Raw genomic sequence first — 20,176 nt, forward strand, 5'->3', positions numbered from 1 at the left:
TGCTAGGGGAGACCCCAACCCGGTCCTGAGAGGAGGCCCAGGAGACCTGGGGGACGAGGGCATGAGACCAGGGCACACTTGGAACCCAGCCAGCTGTGCGGTCCTGAGCAGGAAGTTCTCTTATTGTTCATAGGCTTGAGGGGGCAGCTGTAACAGGGGACCCTCTGTGGTCCAGTCACAACAGGGGCTGGCCAGACCCCAGGGACCACGACGCCTTCTCCCCTTACACAGGGGTGACAGACAAGCAGGACCACGGACAAACCCAAGCCCAGACCCCAGGTAGAGCCAGGGGTCGACATGTAAAACAAACAGGTTTATTGATAAGCGGGAATGCTGTCCAGCATACAGTGCAAACTCTCATTGTTTCAGGATCAACACACGCAAGGGAACTGAGACTCCACAGTCTCCAAATTCATCGCTTCCTGGCTCTGCCCAGTGACGCCAAGGAAGCCCGAGGTTCTCCCAGGACTGTCCACCAGGGGGCAGGTGCACTCCATCGCGTTCTTGTGTGGGTCCAATGCGGGCAGAAACCTGGCCAGCCTCGGCAGTCTGACTTTCTTTTTTAAGAGACAGGGTCTCACTCTGCTGCCCAAGCCGGAGTGTAGTGGCGCGATCATAGCTCACTGCAGCCTCAAACTTCTGAGCTCCAGTGATCCTCCCCTCAGCCTCCTGATTAGCTGGGATTACAGGTGTACGTCACTGCAGCCAGCCAGTCTGACATCTTGATTCCAAGGTGGAAAACCCTTCTTGTCTCCATGGTAATGGCTGGACTCTCCCACCCTCCAATAGTTCAGCTGCCAAGCTCAAGTCCAGTGGAATTTGTCAACAATTTATCACCCTGCCCCCACTCTTCTAGATAAGTTCATGTCTTCTCCTTTATCCCCATGCACCTGAGACTGAGCCAGCCTTTCCAGGAGCCCCTCAATCTGCTTATTCCCAGAATCCGGGCAAGGCTACACGGGTTCCCCCTCTGCAGAGCCTTGGGCATGTTTTGGGGAGGGGAGGGGGAAGGCTGACTCTAACGGGGAGGAATCCCAGCTTCAGCGGCTTCAAGACAGGCCATTCAACTTACCGACCTTGGCTACACACACCCACAACATGCAACACAGACACAGACACAAGACTGGCACTTGGGATCACACTGGCCATGTACCAAAGTGGCGAGGCAGCCCGCTTGGGGCCAGGGAATTGAGGGTGGGGAGTGAGGAAGAAGAACCCACCCCTCTGGAGGGAGGAGGAGGGTCTAGGCTGAGGTAGGAGGAGAGAGATGGCTACAAGGACTCAGTCATCTCTAGTTCCTGAAATTCCCTGAAAGGAGACGGTGTGGCCTAGGACACCACACCAGGCAGCAAGAAAGGAGGGGCGGGGCTGCAGACACCAGAGTGAAGGCGGAGGGTGCAAATGGGAGGTGACGGGTTGGATGTGGCTGGCAGAGTTTGGCTTTGTTTGTCATTGGCTTGTTGGCCGGCGTGGTACTTACCTGTTTAGAAAACTGGCAGATTTCCAGTTAGAAGTGCATTATCTTGCCCAGGCCACAGCACTGAATACGGTGGCCTGCCTGGGCCCTCTGGGCATCTGACTTTCACATCATGGTACAAAAGGACAAGTTAGCATTTGGAGGTGGTGCTTTCTTCTTCTTTTTTTTTTTGTTTTTTGTTTTTTTTTTTTGAGACAGACTGGCTCGGTCACCCAGGCTGGAGTACAGTGACTGGATCTCAGCTCCCTGTAACCTCTGCCTCCAGGGTTCAAACGATTTTCCTGCCTCAGCCATTCTGAGTAGCTGGGACTATAGGTGCCTGCCACCACGCCCGGCTAATTTCTGTATTTTTAGTAGAGATGGGGTTTTACCATGTTGGCCAGGCTGATCTCGAACTCCTAACCTGAGGTGATCCACCCACCTTGGCCTCCCAAAGTGCTGGGATCATAGGCGTGAGCCACTGCATCCAGCCTGAGGTGATGCTTTCCAAGCCTCCTGAGCTAACCTGAAGGACCCCGTTCCCTACAGGGCTGCCACCTCCTCCCTGCACAGAACCCCGGGACTGTCCTGCAGTCTCAGCCTCAGGCTGAAGCACTGTCCTGTCTTCATGGGTGACTCAAGCAGCATCCCTCCTGAAAGCCCCTCTGCAGAGAAGGATGCTGGAGTTTTCTGGAAGCCAGAGCTGGGTCAGAGCCCAGGGGAGAAATAAACAAACAAACAAAAACCTGAGGGCTCCGGAAGCCAAAGCTCGCAGGCCCAGCTGGGCGGGGCAGGCCACAGCGAGTCAGGGACGTGCCCCTGCGTGCCCCGAACGTCCAAGCCCAGCTAGCCTTCCGAGAGGGACACACCGTGGCAGCAGAGGCTTTCCACAACTCACTGCCTCTGCTCTCGGTCTGCAAGTCAGAGGGAGGCTGCGGCTGTGGAGGGCACTAAAGGAACTTGGCCCAGAAAGCGCCATAGAGTCCTAGTGGTGGGGACCTGGAAGGACGAGGGCCCCTTCGCAGGGTCATACTGCCAGGGCTCAGCCCGCCTTGGCTACGACACAGCCCATACCAGCCTGGTTAACTGGGCTTCATCCCAGCATCGGGCACGCCAAGGGGCAGGGGCTTCTCTTCAGTGCTCCCCAGCAGGGTCTCTGGCGTCTCCAGCTGTGACCGAAAGGCGCATTCCTCCTTGGAGAAGGGGACCTGCTCGTCCTTCGGAGAACCCGAGGGGCTGGCATCTGTGTCCCCCATCGTGGAGCTGGCTTGAGAGGAGCACTGTGAGCTGTGGTCAGAGCTGCTACAGACATTCACGATGCAGGTGACATTGACCTGGGTCCCATGGCCACCAGGGGAAGAATCTGCTAAGCACAAGATGGGGTGGGGATCAGTCCAGGGGTCTGGGAGTGGGGCCCTGAGACCCCTGGCCAAGATGCAGATTCAGACACATGGGAAAGAGCACTGGGCCAGGAGCCAAGAGACCGAGATTCTAGCCCAGCTCTGCTGTGTGACCTTGAGCAAGTCACTTAACCTGCATGTGCCTCATTTTCTGCTGAATAAGAATAGCATCACCACCTACCCAGCCCCAATCACTCCAGAGATGGGAGGAGCCAATGATATAAAACAGATGCCTACTTGGGAGGCCAACTTTATAGGATCGCTTGAGCCCAGGAGTTCAAGACCAGACTGGGCAACATAGTGAGACCCTGTCTCTTCTTTTTTTTTTTTTGAGACAGGGTCTCAAAAGAGTGTGGTGTCACTCTCTCAACTCACTGTGACCTTTGCCTCCGGGCCTCAAGTGATCCTCCCATCTCAGCCTCCTGAATAGTTGGGACTACAGGCCACCACACCCTGCTAATTTCTTTGTAGGGACGGGGTTTTGCCAGGTTGCCTGGGTTGGTCTCAAACACCTGAGCTCAAGGAATCTGCCTGCCTTGGCCTCCCAAAGTGCTGAGATTACAGGTGTGAGCCACCGTGCTCGGCCTCAAACGTAACTCTTGATTCTACTCCCATCTCCCATCCAACCCACTCCTCCTCATCACAGTTCTCATTGCTGCCATCCACCCAGCTGCTTGGGCCCAGAGCCTCAGACCCGTCTTTCTCCCATATCACACACCCATCCGTCATTCCTGCCTTGTCTCCCTTCAAAAGATGACATCTCTGCCAGGCACAGTGGCTCACGCCTATAATCCCAGCACTTTGGCAGACCAAGGCAGGTGGATCACCTGAGGTCAGGAGTTTGAGACCAGCCTGGCCAACATGGTAAAACCCCGTCTCTACTCAAAATACAAAAAAAAAAAAAAAAAAAAATTAGCTGGGTATGGTGGCAGGTGCCTATAATCCCAGCTAGTCGGGAGGCTGAGGCAGGAGAATCACTTGAACCCGGGGTGTGGAGGTTGCAGTGAGCCAAAATCACGCCACTTCACTCCAACCTGGGCGACAGAGCAAAACTCCATCTCAAAAACAAAAACAGAAGATGACTTCTACAGGGTCACCTGACCTGCTGCTTCATGGTGCAGTGAGCTATGGAAGCCTCCGCCCACTCCCATCTGGATGGCTGTGAACAGGCTTCGACCCTGCCCCACTGAAATCTGATTCCCATCAGCAGCCAGAGCTGGCCCTTGAACTTGGCAGATCACCTCCTTGGGGGCTCAAAAACCCACAGTCCTCACCACAGCCTACCAGGCCCTGTCTGATCCGGAGCCTGCCTTCTCCTGCCCCCTCTCCTGCGGCTCCAAGACCTTGATGGGGCTCCTTCCAGCCACACTCCCCCCTGCTACAGCCCCTTGAGCCCTTCAGGTCCCCTGGGCTTTTGCACAGGCTGCTCCCTCAGCCTAGAGAGCTCTTCTCTAGTGCTCAGGCCTTAGCTCAAAGGCCACATCCTCCACGAAGCGCCCCCCACCCCCTGGCCTCCCTCTCTAGAGACCTTTACTTCCCATCCTATCCACCACTCTCTGGGTCCCTCCCCATTTCTGTGATCTCCAGGGTCCCGAGCTCCTGGGGTCCCCAACCAGACTCTCAGCCCAGGAGGGCAGAGACTTTTTTTTTTTTTTTTTAATAGAGACAGGGGTCTTGCTATGTTGCCCAGGCTAGTCTCGAACTCCTGGGCTCAAGTGATCCTCCTGCCTTGGCCTCCTGAAGTACTGAGATTACAGGTGTGAGCCACCTTGCCTGGCCAGACCAGGAACTTTTTCATCGTTCCTTGCTGTGTTCCTAGTGCCTGTAACAGGGAAAAGTCTACGGGTTTTTTTGTTGGTGGTGGTGGTAGTGGTGGTGGTGATGTTTTTAAGTGAATTTGATTACCAACATTTAAAATTCAGGCATTTACATTTAAAAATCTGGATTTATGGCTTCCCTCGGGAGCCAGATGCAGGAGATCCGGCCAAGGTGAGCCCAAGTTTTGCCTCACCTTCCCGCCTAGCCTCTGTGGGCGGCTGAGTTTTCTCACTAGTTGGGGAGGCACAGGATGGTGGGTTTCCTGAGATGAATGTGAGGGGACTGGCATACAGTAGCCCCCTCAGAAAATGAACGTTGCTGCTACTGTTGCTGCAGACGCCTGCTGAGTGCCCTCACCCCAGCCTGGTTCCCCCTAACTCCAACTACTCGGGCAGCCGGGAGGCGGATAGAGCTGGCAACCTGCTGTGCTCAAAACAGCCTCCAAGCAGATGGTGGGGGAGGAGGGCTGAAATCACAGGGCCGGAAGGAAATTTCCACCGAGCCTCCACAGCACCCAAATGTCACCCAAAGTCACCATGGCCTTTGCACATCGAGCATGAGACATTGCGGGGGTGGATGGGGGACCACGAAGGGGCACAACCCTGGGGTTTACAGGTTCCCATAGTGGAGGGAGGTGTTGGGGCGGGGAGGGAGAGATGTAGAGGGCAGAGGCCAGGGAAATGGGTTGGGGGACTCGGGAGAAGGAGCACAGAGCAGAAGGGGCAGAGGGGAGAGGGGAGGGCAGACATGGTCAGGGCTCCACTCTGGGCCAAGGAGGGAGCCACACCAGGTGTAGCAAAGAAATCAGAAAGATGGGTCGGGAGTGTTGGTTCACGCCTGTAATCCCAGCCCTTTGGGAGGCAAGATGGATCACCTCAGGTCAGGATTTTGAGACCAGTCTGGCCAACATGGTGAAATCCCATCTCTACTGAAAGTACAAAAATTAGCCAGGCGTGATGGCACATGCCTGTAATCCCAGCTACTCAGGAGGCTGAGGTGGGAGGATCACTTGAACCTGGGAGGCGGAGGCTGCAGTGAGCAGAGAAGTAAGCCAAGACTGCGCCACTTAACTGTAGCCTGGGTGACAGAGCGAGACTCCATTTCAAAAAAAAAAAAAAAAATCAGAAAGACGAATCCAAGAACTGGGCAAAGACTCAGAGTTCATAATTGGAGCACACTCATTCACTCATTCAACAATGTTTAGGGCCCCTGCTCTCTTCCGGGCACTGACCCAGGTCCTCCCACAGGAAGTTCTCAGGCTGGAGTGAGGAGCACTGATGAGACGTCCCACCGAGGACGCTGGGGGCTATGACGGGGCAAACAGAAATGGGCAAGTCAGCTCCTGTGGGCAGTTGGGGACAGGTAGGAACAGGTGTTGCAGGCAGGGGTGGCATGAGTGCAGGCAAGAGGCAGGGGCACAGTGAGCTGGGGAGCAACCAGGGGTGAGTGAGGCTGTGTGGTGGGGGCTGCAGCCATCAGTCCCACCTGGAGGCAGCCCAGAGGGAGCCTGATCCTGGTCTGGTGCCCAGCTGAGCACAATGTCACTCATCTCTTGCCAGCCCTGGCAAGGAGGCGCCATAGCTAACCTCTAGGTGAAAAAACCAAAGCTTGGCAGAGTTAAGCATCCCGCCCAAATTCTTATGTCACCAGAGTGGCCGGGCAGGGATCTGAGACTGACCCAAGTTCATGGTCATTCCCTGAATTCTCACTGGCTGGCGCTGCCAGGTAAGAGGGAGAGAGGCACAGGCCAGCAGACCCTGTAGAGGAGCCCCTCCAGTGTGGGCCCTAGAGACGCCAACCAGGAGTGACATCTGTCATGGACTAGGTCCAGGGCAAAATGCAGCCTGCATTAATGGGACATGAGCCCCACAGTCCCAGCGTCTCAGACCCAAAGAGACCCAGCAACAAGCTGCAGTGAGTGGAGCCCATTCCTCTGCCAATCCAGGGCTCTGGAGCCTGACAGCCTAGCGGTGAGTCTGGTTCTTCTGTTTACTAGCCGTGTGCCCTTGAAGAAGCTGTTTAACCTCTCTGGGGCTCAGTTTCCTCATCTGTAAAATGGGATAACAACAATAACTATCTCTCAGCGTTGACGTGCAGGTCAATTTGATGCATGTAAAGTGCCCAGCATAGTGCCTGCTGTACCGTAGCCTTCCGCAAGTAGAAGCGATTGTTGTGATTAGTTATTAGTAGCTGGGCTGTGTTGGGCCTGCGGATACAGGGATGAACGAGGTGATCCAGGCTCACCAGGTGTCCCATAAACTGATGAGGGAGACAGGAGGAAAAGACAGTGTCTGTACACACAGCCTGACAGTCCTGTCAAAGGGAGGCCAGGGCGTGGTGAGCCCGGAAGAGCAGCCGGTCCAGCTGGGGGTGGTGGTGGGGATGGGGTTTCAGGAAAACTCCTCTCCCAGATACTGGGGACTTGAACAAGCTGGGGTTGTCCCACAGAAGGAAGGATGTTCAGGTGATAGGCCCAGCACGGGCAAAGGCGGGAGGGAACTTGGGTTCAGCTAACCAAAGGAAGTTCCCTGTGGCTCAGGCCTTGTCCCACTCTGCCGGGAGGCTCAGGAGGAGATGGCTAAGACAGAAACCAGGTGAGAAAGACCAAGGAGGGTCGGGAGGAAGCCAGGTGTGCTCCCACCTCTTACCTGAGCTCCCGGTGCTGGCCCGGGCCTCCCCAGCCCCACTGGCCTTCTCCGCGCCTGGTGCCTGCGGCTGGTTCTGAGTGGGCGCCCTTCTGTCCAATGCGCTGGCCGAGCTCTCCAGGGAGCTGCTGCTGGAGCTCGGCACTGTGGTCAGCAGGTGCTGTTGCTCGGGGCCCTGTGCACCCCGGGCCTTATCGGCAGGCAAGTGAGGCTGGATGGGCGGGGGGTGGCAAGGGAGAGCAGTCAGCCCACCAGCCAGCCCCTTCTTCCCCTCCTCCTTCCCACTGCCATCCGCATGTCTTGCCATCAGCACTTCTCAGTTTACACGACGCTTCTGCCCACCCTTGCATGTTCTTTCCACACACGGCACTTTTTGGGAGGTGTGATTCTCCGTGGTTTCTGTGTTTCTGTTATTCGCACCCAGCTGCTCTATTACAGTGAGTGTCCTATGAAGGCAGAGACCACCTGGCCCTGTTCACCAAATAGTCTTAGAGGTGGGACAGGATTTTCATCCTTATTTTGCATAAGAGAATAGAAGAAATTCACCCCATCTGCACAGGGAGACGTGGCCCAGCCTAGCAACCAAGAGTGTGGACTCTAAACCCAGACCACGCAGTGCAAATCATGACTCTACCACTCACTTGCTGTGTGACCTTGGACAAGTTACTTAACCTCTCTGTGCCTCTTTTGTTTGTTTAATCTATAAAGGGAGAATAATAACCTACCTCATAGGGTTGTTGTGAGGATTAGATAACTGAATATTTGTAAAGTGCTTAAAACAATGCCTATTACATAGTAAACTCCATACAAGAGATTGTTAAATCAGAAGTAGGCAAATGACTACCCAGGGACCCAGTCCAGCCTGCCACTAAGAACGGTTTTCACTTTTATTTTTTTGAGACAGGGTCTCACCCTGTTGCTCAGGCAGGAGTGCAGTGGCACAATCATAGCTAACTATAGCCCTCCATTTTCCAGGCTCAAGTGATCCTCCTGCCTCAACCTCCTGAGTAGCTGAGACCACAGGCACGTGCCACTTCCCCTGGCTAATTTTTTTGTTGTCGATTGTTTGTAGAGACAGGGTTGTGCTATGTTGCCCAGGCTGGTCTTGTACTCCTGGGCTCAAGCCAACTTCCTACCTTGGCCTCCCCAAGTGCTGGGATAACAGGCGTGCACCACCACACCCCAGTGGTTTTCATGTTTTAAATGGTTGGAAAAAAATGTTTAAGAATAATTTGTGGCCAGGCGTGGTGGCTCATGCCTATAATCCCAACACTTTGGGAGGCCGAGGCAGGCAGATCACCTGAGGTTGGGAGTTGGAGACCAGCCTGACCAACATGGCGAAACCCCATCTCTACTGAAAATACAAAATTAGCTGTCGTGGTGGCTCATGCTTGTAATCCCAGCTACTCAGGAGGCTGAGGCAGGAGAATTGCTTGAACCTGGGAGGCAGAGGTTGTGGTGAGACAAGATCGAGCCACTGCACTCCAGGCTGGGCAACAAGAATGAAACTCCATCTCAAAAAAAGAGAATAATTTGCGACACATGGAATGATGGGAAGTTCAAGAAGTTCAAGTTTGGGTATCCAGTAGTACAATTAGATCAGAATACCCACTCTCAGTTGGGTGTGTGCTGTCTATGCAGGTAGCTGCTTTCCTGTCACAGAGGCAGGTTTGAGGAGCTGTCACTGAGACCATACAGCCCACAAAGCCTGAAATTCCTACCATCTGGCCCTTTACAGAGAAAAAGTGCAGACCCTCGTGCTCAGTCAAGCACTCCGGGGCGGAGAGCGCTCACATCTGAGACCCTCTGCTGCACTGCCTCAGCCTCTTGTTCCAGAGTCCGCCCACAGGCTGCTCTGCAACTTCCCCTGATGTCTTCTTCCCGTCGAATAATAACAATAATAATATTAGCTGACATTTGAGTACCACTCAATGCCATGCGCTCTACCTAAGTCCCTCCCAACACTATCTATATTGATTCTTCCAACAGCCCAGTGTTATCCTTGCTTTGTGGAAACTGAAATACAGAGAGGTTGAGTTACCTGCCCAAGGTCACGGTTAGGACATACTACGGCTGGGCTAAATCCCATAGTGCCTTCCCTGGGCGTCTGGGGTTTCAGCTCTGGAGGCTCAAGGCAAAGTCCTCATTTCCAGAAACTCACACTGGAGTAAGGCTGGAAATTCCTCTCCCAGGCTGCTGTCTGTTCCCACTGCCTGGCCAGCACTCACGCCCTTGCCTTGGAGTTCTGGGCGATTGCTGATCGCAGACAAAAAAGGAGATGGCAGGGACCACGTTCCTAACAGCTGCCCTGGCCCCCTGGCCTGCCTAGGATGAAAACAAGGGTCCCAGGCAGAAGGAGGGTAGAGATGAGTGAAGGGCTGATGGAGCTTGCCAGCACTGCAGTGGGAGGTGAGAGCAGGGGTGGAGTGAGCAGCACAGGTGCCCCAGCGCCCCCAGGAAAGGCTGAGACCTCCTGCCTCCCTCCAGAGGGAGCTACAATTCCAGATGTGGTCTGAGAATAGCTGAGAGTACCAGGGTCCTCTCTGTCCAGTCACTGCAGCCCCCGGCTCCCATGGCTTCTCGGACACCTGAGCGCCACCTGCACCCTCAATTCCCCGAGGCCAGCCCACAGCCTCTCACTCAGGACTGGAGGGATCCTGTGCAAGCCGTCCCCAAGAGGCCACGGAGGCCCAGAGAGAGTGCGTCCTGTGCTCAGTATCACACAGCTGGCCTGTGGCAGGAGCAGGACAAGCTCAGACCAGCTTCCCCAGGAACCCCCGCACCCTCCCTGGGCTGGGTCCCCCAGTTTTGGAGAGAGGGAGGGCATTGCAAGTTCGTGCTGAACCTCCGCCCAGGTGGTCTGACGCTGGTCACTGCCCACGACCACCCCCCAGCCCTGCTCTGAGCCTGGAAGGGGAGGAGAAGCAATCAAGTGTCACTCCTCACAAAACCCCACAGAAGGGGTTTTTCTGGCCTGTGCCCCACCCCCTCTGCTGGTGGCTATAGCCACGCAGAACAAAAACCCCCAAAGGTCACGGCCACCTCCCTCCTCCCAAGCCACAAGTTGCAAAGTTCAAGCAGCCCCAGGTGGTGCAGAAGCAGGCTGAGTCCTGTTCCTTGGGCTGGGACCCCAGTAGGGCCGAGTACTGAGGAGCCTCATTCAAAACACAGGATCCCGGGGCCAGGTGCGGTGGCTCACGCCTGTAATCCCAGCACTTTGAGAGGCTGAGGCAGGCGAATCACGAGGTCAGGAGATCGAAACCATCCTGGCTACCACGGTGAAACCCCGTCTCTACTAAAAATACAAAAAATTAGCTGGGCGAGGTGGTGGGCGCCTGTAGTCCCAGCTACTAGGGAGGCTGAGGCAGGAGAATGGCGTGAGCCCGGGAGGCAGAGCTTGCAGTGAGCCAAGATTACGCCACTGCACTCCAGCCTGGGCGACAGAGCAAGAATCTGTCTCAAAACAAACAAACAAACAAAAAAACACACACACACACACACAGGATCCCAACCAGCCAGCCAGTCAGCCAGCACCCTCAGCTCCCAGCTCCTCCTGGCCCAGCCCCGCTGGGCAGAAGCAGAGACCCAGCAGAGCCATAGGCCAGGTCCTCCAGGTTCCTGCTGGGTCCGTCTGTTTGTGTGTTCACAAGGCTCACACACCTGTATCTACAGGCATGAGGGTGTGAAGCACGCACACGTGTGTCTATGTTAGGGGACGTGTGTGCATATCTGTGAGTGAGGTAGTGAGTGTGTGTGCTGGGGTGGCGAGGAGAGACACTCCTAGGCTTGCATTCCAGGCTGCTCTCATTAGCTATGACACACTGGGAAAGTTACTAACTTCTCTGGGCCCACGATTCCTGGGCCCTATAATGGAGGCAAGAATCATACTGCCTGCGTGTGGCAGCATGGCCGTGAGAATAAAGAACGCTGGGCACAGTGCCTGGCATCCATTCAACACCTGATAAATGTTTGTGCCTGTTATCAGATATGGGCCCGTGCATGAGTGTGTCCGTGGAGGTGATTGTGGGTAAGCTCACATGTTAGTGTTTTGTTTTGTTTTGTTTTTGAGACGGAGTCTCCCTCTGTTGTCCAGGCTGGAGTGCAGTGGCGCAATCTCGGCTCACTGCAAGCTCCACCTCCCAGGTTCACGCCATTCTCCTGCCTCAGCCTCCCGAGTAGCTGGGACTACAGACGCCTGCCACCATGTCTGCCTAACTTTTTGTATTTTTAGTAGAGATGGGGTTTCACTGTGTCAGCCAGGATGGTCTCGATCTCCCGACCTCATGATCCACCCGCCTCGGCCTCCCAAAGTGCTGGGATTACAGGCATGAGCCACCGCGCCCAGCCACATGTTGGTGTTTTCTAAACAAAGGGACGCCAATGTCTCCCATGCCCTGGGCGTTCTTTCTGTGGTAGGAGGAGCAGGTGGGTGCTGAGTCTACACTCTAAGCCCAGCAGCCCAGCTCAAGGGGACTCTCCACTAGCCTCTTAGCAGGAGTAGCTGCTGGTTGAGGAGTAGGGTGGGACACGGGCATAAACCTGATTAAAACCTGGGCTATGCCACTCACCTAATGATCTAATCCTACAGGAGAAATGGAACCTCCCTGAGTCTCAGTTTCCTCCTCTGTAAAATGGGGCTAATGATGCTCCCTGCCCCACAGGGATGTGTGGGGACTCAGTCACAAAGAGCCTGGCAGGGCTCAGCCAGGGCTGTGCTGGGACAAGCTCAGGCCTGTGCAGATTTCTTCCCAACTCCATATTCAGGAAGGTCTTGGGAGTTTGAAACTGGCTACAGTGGGAGTGTTTATATCACAGAAATTAGCAAACACCACAAATCAGGGTTTGGGGTTTTTTTTTCCCCTGCTAGACACACCACCGGGTACTCAACAAATACTTGAGTCACTCACATTCAGTGAACACTGAAAGCAATAGTGAAAGGAAAGGGGCCAAGCGCAGTGGCTCACACCTATCATCCCAGCACTTTGGGAGACCGAGGTGCACAGATCACTTGATTTCAGGAGTTCAAGACCAGCCTGGCCAACATGGCAAAACCCTGTCTCTACTAAAAATATAAAAAGTAGCCAGGCGTGGTGGCACACACCCATAGTCCCAGCTACTCGGGAGGCTGAGTGGTGGGATGACCACTCGAACCCAGGAAGCAGAGGCTACAGTGAGCCAAGAGGGTGCCACTGCACTCCAGCCTGGGCAACATAGCTGAAAAAAAAGAAAGAGAAGAGAAGAGAAGAGAAGAGAAGAGAAGAGAAGAGAAGAGAAGAGAAGAGAAGAGAAGAGAAGAGAAGAGAAGAGAAGAGAAGAGAAACGAAAAGAAAAGAAAAGGAAAGGAAAAGGGAAGCAGAGGCTGCTGGGCCACACCCAGGACATCTTCAGTGCACAGAGGATTGGGAAACGCTTGGTGAGGAAAGGGAAGGCGGACAGCTGGGCTGCTATGGAAGAGCTTGGGGGAGACACCTGCTCCACACATGCCACCAGGCGGCAACCATCAGTGTCACTGAATTGAAGCTGGAGAAAGGGAGCAGCGAAACTCACTCGCTGGGGAATGAGAGAGTTTCCTCCCCACTGAAATACTGTAGGGCAGGGCAAAGAGCACTGAGATGGGAGTCCAGAGATGACACATTGCAGTGTGACCTTGAGCAACTCAGTTTTCCTCCCTGCATCTCTTTTCTTGTCACCAAAATCAGGGGATGAAATCAGTCTATCTGATTCCAAACACTCGGTGTAAACTTCAGGCATTGGGCACCCCAGGGCTGAGCTGTTCCCTCGAGCAGTGGTTCTCCACTGGGGGTGATTCTGCCCCCCAGGGGACACTTGGCAATGTCTGGAGAATTTTTGGTTGTCACCACTGGAGTGTGAATGTGGCTGGCATGTAAGTAAATAAAGGCCAAAGATGCTGCTGAGTAGCATGGGACAGCCCCCACAACTGAGATATTTTATTTATTTTAATTTAATTTTTTTTTTTTTTTTGAGATAGAGCCTTGCTCTATTGCCCACGCTTGAGTGCAGTGGTGTGATCTCAGCTCATTGCAACCTCCGCCTCCCAGGTTTAAGCGACTCTTCTGCCTCAGCCTCCCAAGTAGCTGAGACTACTGGGCGCACACCACCATGCCCAACTGATTTTTGTGTTTTTAGTAGAGATGGGGTTTTACCATGATGGCCAGACTGGTCTTGAACTCCTGACCTCAAGTGATCCATCCACCTCGGCCTCCCAAAGTGCTGGGATTACAGGCATGAGCCACCATGCCCAGCCAAGATCTTTTTTAAAAATATTTATTTTATTTTATGTTGTTTAGGGATAGGGTCTCACTGTGTTTCCCAGGCTGGTCTTGAACTCCTGGACTCAAGCAATCCTCCCACCTTGGCCTCCCTTAAGTAAGATGTTGTCTCAAATATGCATGAGGTTGAGAAACTCTTTCTCTACCTGCCCCTGAGGTCGAGAAAACTCATCGGACTCTGTTTTCTCATCTATTAAATTGGGTAAAAAACCTGCCCTGCCTACCAAGTGCAAGGCTGTGACAGACCCATGTTCTGGCTCACCCCATACCCACTTCCGACCTCCCTCCCTTCTCCTCCTCCTCCATAGAGACTGGAAAAGCAAAGCACCCTCTTCCCCAGCTTCCCTTGCAGCTATGGGTGGTCATGTGACACAGTCTGGTCAGTGAGATGAAAGAAGTCTACCCAGGGCTTCTGGGAAGGTGTCTGATTTACTGATAAGGGTGCCATGGCTGGCCTGGCCACCTGCCCCTTCTTCCCACCTCAAACTTAGAGGTGACATATGAAGTGATGATCACCATCTTATGACATGAGGCCACAAACAAGAGAACAAAAGTCAACACACTAAAGATGACAGAGCCTGGGGTCCTGCTGGCACCATGCAAGGGGACAGTGGAGGCCATTCCAGCAGACACCAACCCTTTGACTTCTTACAATGCAAGAAAAATAAAGCCCTTTTTTCTAAAGTCACCTGTAGGTTTGGGGTTACTTGCAGCCAAACGCCTTCCTGATAGAGAACAAATGAAATACTATGATATGACACTGTTGGTCTGTCTCTAACAGAAAGCCTTCACAGGCCCTACTTTATAAAACAGATCAAAGGTGAGTTGCTTTGGGAGGACCCAGGGCCCAGCCCCACAATCTCTACCTCAAACCTGAGAGATGACCACTTCCCCCACACCCAAGGGCCGTCTGTGGGACACTGGGCTACCCCAGAATTCAGTCTGAAAACCACTGCTCTCTAGGGCCGGGCGCGGTGGCTCAAGCCTGTAATCCCAACACTTTGGGAGGCCGAGGTGGGCGGATCACGAAGTCAGGAGATCGAGACCATCCTGGCGAACATGGTGAAACCCCGTCTGTACTAAAAATACAAAAAAATTAGCTGGGCGTGGTGGCGGGCACCTGTAGTCTCAGCTACTTGGGAGGCTGAGACAGGAGAATGGCGTGAGCCCAGGAGGCAGAGCTTGCAGTGAGCGGAAATCTCACCACTGCACTCCTGCCTAAGTGACAGAGTGAGACTCCGCCTCAAAAAAAAAAAGAAAAAAGAAAAAGAAAATCACTGCTCTCTGAGAAAGCACTCTGTAAACACAATGGAGGCAATGAGAAACATCATTGTCAGCTGACCAAATGGCACCACCCTGCAAGCTGGATCGAGCAGACACAACCCCCATTTCATGGTAAGGAAGTAGCCATAGAGAAATTTCACATCTGCCCAAGGTTGCACTGTGGGTCCACGACCATGTGCCTGCCACGAATGCCACGAAGGCCTCTGCTCTCTGCCGGGGCATTTCACACTCACAGCCTCTGTTAGCCCATGGAGGGCTGCCTGACTCCCCGGCCTTTCCTCCACCTCCCAGAGCTCTGCACACCTCCTGACACTGGACAGACAATGACAGAATTCACTGCTTCCTCTGTGACAGCCCAGCCCTCCAGGAAGGAGACCCAGGGAAGAGGGGAGAGGGCAGTGGAGACACTCACCACCTTGGCTTCTCTCTGCAGGCACAAGGGCTTCTCTACAAAGAAGAGAAGGGACAAGTAAGGGAGAGTGACTTCCTCAGGCACATCCGTCCTAAGTAGGAGGGCAATGTGTGGCCCAATAGAAACAGCAGAGAGGCCCAGCCCTGCAGGGAGCAATTGCCTACCAGACAAGGTCCACAGAAGCCCCACCCAACTCTAGCTGCCACCACCCCAACCATTCTCCAGTCCCCCATCTGTGCCATCCACGCCTCCACTGAGGATGCGTGTCCTTCCCTGAACAGACTCCGCCCATGGAGATCTTACCCACCTCAGAGATCAGCTGCTGCAGGAAGCCCGAATCCCCCAGGCTTCCTGGATAGGAATCCTGAACTCCTACCCTTTGGAAAACCCTGATCACCCCTTGCCTTTTAGTAATTAAGTTAGCAGAGGTGCCTTCCGCCCCAGGTCCTAAGCTCCTACAGAACAAGGACCCCCATATCCAGTTCTGTCTGACCCCTAAGGCTGTGCCCGGGGCTGGACTCACAGGAGGCACCCCACAAAAGCTTCCTGAACAAGTGGATGAAGGAAGGAAGGATAGACGCTTACTTTTCACCTGGGTCATGATGACACAGTTCACCACTCCTATTATTAGTAGACCCAAGGCTGTCACGCCCACAATCAGTCCTAGAAAGAAAAGAGAAGCTCAGACAGCTACAGAAAACAAACTCAAATGTACCAGGGGCCAGCCAGGCAAGCCAGGGACCCCAGGTGCTTCGGGTCATTGCAAGTGAGGGGCGAGTCTAGGCTGGAGGTTCTCAAATCCAATTATAAAGCAATCACGTCTGTGGGCCTCATTCAGCCTAAGGGCCACCAGTTTGAGAACTCTGGCCTGATACAGTTCTAGCCCCAGAATGGAAGCCCTGGAGGTGATCTGGCCCAGCCCACTGTCTTCTCGGCCTAATGGGCTCATCAGAAACAGCAGCAAGGAGACCATCTACATATTCAGGCGAATTGCTGACCCCATCTCTCCCCTATCCAGGGATTTTGTTTTGTTTTGAGATAAGGCCTCACTCATCGCCCAGGCTGGAGTGAAGTGGCGTGATCATAGCTCAATGCAACCTCAAATTCCAGGCCTCATGTGATCCTCCCGCCTCAGCCTCCTGAGTAGCTGAGACAACAGGCACCACCCCACCCAAATAATTTTTTAATTTTTTTATAGAGATGGAGTCTCACTATGTTACCCAGGCTGATCTCGAACTCTTAACCTCAAGCAATCCTCCTGCCTCCTTGGCCTCCCGAAGCCCTGGGATTACAGGTGTGAGCCACTGCATCCGGCCCACCCACTTAGGGCTTTTGAATGAAAGCACCAGGAGTGGGGAGAAAGCAGTCTGACTGCCAACTGTATCCCAGGACAGGGCACAGGGTCCAGCCCACCGTGGGCTCTCAGTAAAACCATGGGAGAGGGAGAAAGAAAGACAGAAAGACAGGCAGACAGAATGAGTGAATGAATGAGCCTTCTTGTGACTTACCAACTGGAAGAACAATGTCGCCAGTGCTCCCTTCAGCTGGGGGGCTGGGGCCCATCGGGAGCAGGAAGGAGGTGCCTGGAGCGGTGCTGGGTCCTGGAGTTGGCTGCGTGTGTTGGGATCGCGTGGACACTGGCTGGGGTAAGTGTACTGCCCCTGGGGCCATGCTCCGGGTGGGGGATGTGGACGTGCAGACTGCATCCATGCTTGCATTCCCAGGGATGGCCACCACGTTACAGCTGGAGGAGAAGGACTCTTGGTCAGTAGGCAGCAGAGGACAGAGTGGCTGGGGTGGTTGGGATCACTCACGGGTCCCAGCAGGCAGGATAGGAGAGTGACGACGTGTGCCCTCTCTGAGGACCACCCCCTCCCTCCCCCACCTCCCCGTGCACCCACACAGTCCTGCCTTCCAGGGCAAGGTCCTGCCCACCATGCCATTTATTCTGGGACCCTCCCTCAGATAAAACAATCTGGACAATGGTGGCTGGTGAGCTACTCTGTGTCCTGGACCCACAGTCACCCAGGGACAGCCCCTCCCTGCTCCTCCAGAACCAAAGGACTCAGCTACTCACATCTGGTGGGGCCTGCAAATATCCGTGGATGAAGTCGTGTCGGAGAATGTCCCCGGGGCACAAGGCTTGCACACCACGTCAGATGTTTCAGTCCCTTCAGGGAACAATCCGAACTTGTCAACCACTCAAACACTCTGCGGGACAGCTGGGCCTTGGCACTAGATCCCTGGGAGTAGTCTGAGGGGCCCAAGAACCTCTGTCTGTACCTCCATCCCTTAAACACACACAGATGCCTGTACACACATGCACACGATTGGGCTGTAGAGTTATGTGAGTTCATCTTCTTGTACCATCACATAACATTCCTAGCTTAGGGCTCGGTCTGATCCATCTCTGGGTCCTCTGGTTCCAGTACATAAGAGGTGCCTAATAAGGAGTGCTGGCAGGAAGAATAAAGGGTGGACAGGTGGACAGACTGATGGGTAGCAAGCACCTGGCCACCACTAACGGTGTTCCCAGCTGGACTACTTAATGGGTTGATGCCCGTGACACTGCAGGGATGTCTACAAAGGAGAGGCCCAAGGGCGTCCCCAAGGACCTGAGCCCCACCCCATACCTGGTCTGGCTACGCCGAAGCCCGGGCGGCACTTGCGCAGCGGCGCGCACAGCCGGCAACCCTCCTGCTTGCTCAGCGCGCAGTACCAGCCGGGCCTGCAGGTGCAGATGCGGTTCTGTTCCCGAGTACAAGCTTGAGTTTCCACCTGGTCTAGAGCAGCGAGAGGGCAGCACGCGGTCACGCCTGACTCCGCCACACCCACGCTGCCCTCCCAGCCAGCCCAGCACTCCCAGACAGCTCTGATCTCCAGGAGGCTGATGGACCGCCTCAGCATGGGGTACACACAACACTGGGTAGAGTCCGGGAGCAGGACCTGCAGTCCTGCCACTCCCTGCAGTCCCGCTCCTCCCCCGCAGTCCCGCTCCTCCCTGCAGTCCCGCTCCTCCCGGCAGTTTCGCTCCTTCCAGCAGTCCTGCTCCTCGCAGCACGAGCATGCGCACCACTCTCCCACGCACCACCTCCTCAACCCTCACGTGGGCACAGTTCTCCCACCGCCTGCCCCGTGAGGCTGTGAAGAGGCTTTGGTGAGACAGAGGAGGGAAATGCCAGTGGTAAGGGTAAACGGTTGCACCTGTGCCACTTCCAACAACCAGCCTGGGGTAACTCCATACAGCTGGAAGCCAAAGAAGCTGGAGTAGCGGGGGGATGTTGGAGGCAGGGGTGTGAGGGCCCTCCCTTTCTCTGAACCTACTCACCAGAGCTACAGCGGGAGCCGCAGCTCAAGCACTCGGGAACCCAGTTCCAGAGCTGGGTGTATGTGCTGTCCTCACAGGAGTCACACACGGTGTCTGAGGTCTTGGTACAGAAAACTTTTGCATGTTGGCCTGAGGAAGCAAGGGCCAGAGGTCTCAGCCGGGCGGGGCTTCTGCCAGGACCCTGGGCTCATCCACTGTCCCCACAAAGTCCGGAGTTCTAAAGCCCAGCTGGGAAGGCTATTCTGTGGCGTTCCAATTCCTCAGAATCATTTCCCATCTAGTATTGTACCACCTATCACGCCATTTCTGAACCCCGTCTGCTCAAAAATAGATTCCTCTCTGCCCTTTCCAGATGCTTGAACCTCCACCTCTGGAGACCTATTATCAGTCAATCACATTTTAGTAAGAACTAGCTTGCCAGTTTCTTCCTTCTTGATAGATGGCTAACATTCTCCAGCTAGGGGCATGAATGACGGGGAACAGGTAGTAAGAATGTAGTCCCTGGTATCCTATCAAGGACAAGGGCATGGGCCTGGACAGCAGGCATGCCAGGGATGGGGAACACCAACGGAAACCTTTAAAAAAAGGTTGACTCTGTAATTTTTTTGAGACAGAATCTCGCTCTGTGGCCCAGGCTAGAGTGCAGTGGCACAATCTCGGCTTACTGCAACCTCTGCCTCTCAGGTTCAAGCAATTCTCCTGCCTCAGCCTCCCAAGTAGCTGAGATTACTGGTGCCTGCCACTATGACCAGCTATTTTTTGTATTTTTAGTAGAGACGGGGTTTCATCATGTTGGCCAGGCTGGTCTCAAATTCCTAGCCTCAGGTGATCCACACACCTCGGCCTCTCTAAGTAACTTCTTAAAGAGATCCTTCCAGTTAATAAAAGAAAGAAGAGAGTCACACTCCCTGGGGTGTCTTAAAATGGCTAGGGATGGTGACAGGTCCTCATATGCCCACCTACATCTCAAGGTAACGGCTCAAAGCCCTCCATTGGCTCCCAGACAGAATAAAATCTAAACTCCTTACCATGGTCCCTGCTCACTCCTTCCTCCTCCTCCCCAACCATACTCGCCTTCGCTCATCCTGGGCCACACACGCTGGCCCTGCTCTTCCTCCAGCTCACCAAACAGGCTCCGACTTCAAGTCTTTGCACATGCTGTTGCTTCCTCCTGGCACACTGTTCCCTGTATACGTGCATGACCTGCTCCCTCACCTCCTGCAGGCCTCTGCCCAAATGTCACCTCCACAGAGAGACCTTCCCAGACCACCCTGTGTAAAACACGATGTCCTGCTCTGTCTCCCCCACCTTACCTGACCTTGTCTTTCTACAGCACTTAGACAGGACCACACGTCTCCTAATTTTTCTGTCTGCATCACATTAAAATGCAGACTCCACGAGGGCAAGGATTTTGTCTGCTCTGCTCTCTGTGTATTCGCAGCACTCAGAACACACAGCAGATACCTTACAAACACGACATGAATGAATACAGACACAAATGAATAGATGGAGGGCACCGGGAGTCAGGCTACCTGCTCCACCA

General features: G+C 54.3%; 1 protein-coding gene across 2 annotated transcripts in view; it reads right to left on the minus strand.

The window, feature by feature from the left end:
• Window positions 1-298: 298 nt before the first annotated feature.
• The window catches only part of TNFRSF1B (TNF receptor superfamily member 1B), a 42,766-nt gene continuing 22,888 nt past the window's right edge, over window positions 299-20,176 (minus strand). The window contains exons 3-10 of one of the 2 annotated variants that reach the window (XM_010371733.2): window positions 18,634-18,762; window positions 17,939-18,088; window positions 17,383-17,476; window positions 16,814-17,049; window positions 15,891-15,968; window positions 15,306-15,340; window positions 7,323-7,530; window positions 299-2,819 (exon numbers count right to left, since the gene is read on the minus strand). In XM_010371733.2, coding sequence (XP_010370035.1) covers window positions 2,539-2,819; window positions 7,323-7,530; window positions 15,306-15,340; window positions 15,891-15,968; window positions 16,814-17,049; window positions 17,383-17,476; window positions 17,939-18,088; window positions 18,634-18,762 — 1,211 coding nt within the window. In that variant the 3' untranslated portion in view covers window positions 299-2,538. Of the gene's footprint in view, window positions 2,823-7,322; window positions 7,531-15,305; window positions 15,341-15,890; window positions 15,969-16,813; window positions 17,050-17,382; window positions 17,477-17,938; window positions 18,089-18,633; window positions 18,763-20,176 lie in introns of both variants that reach the window. The other variant, XM_010371732.2, reaches the window with a different exon arrangement.

The sequence above is a fragment of the Rhinopithecus roxellana genome, chromosome 12 (assembly GCF_007565055.1).
Source record: "Rhinopithecus roxellana isolate Shanxi Qingling chromosome 12, ASM756505v1, whole genome shotgun sequence".
In the NCBI taxonomy this organism is placed as follows: domain Eukaryota; kingdom Metazoa; phylum Chordata; class Mammalia; order Primates; family Cercopithecidae; genus Rhinopithecus; species Rhinopithecus roxellana.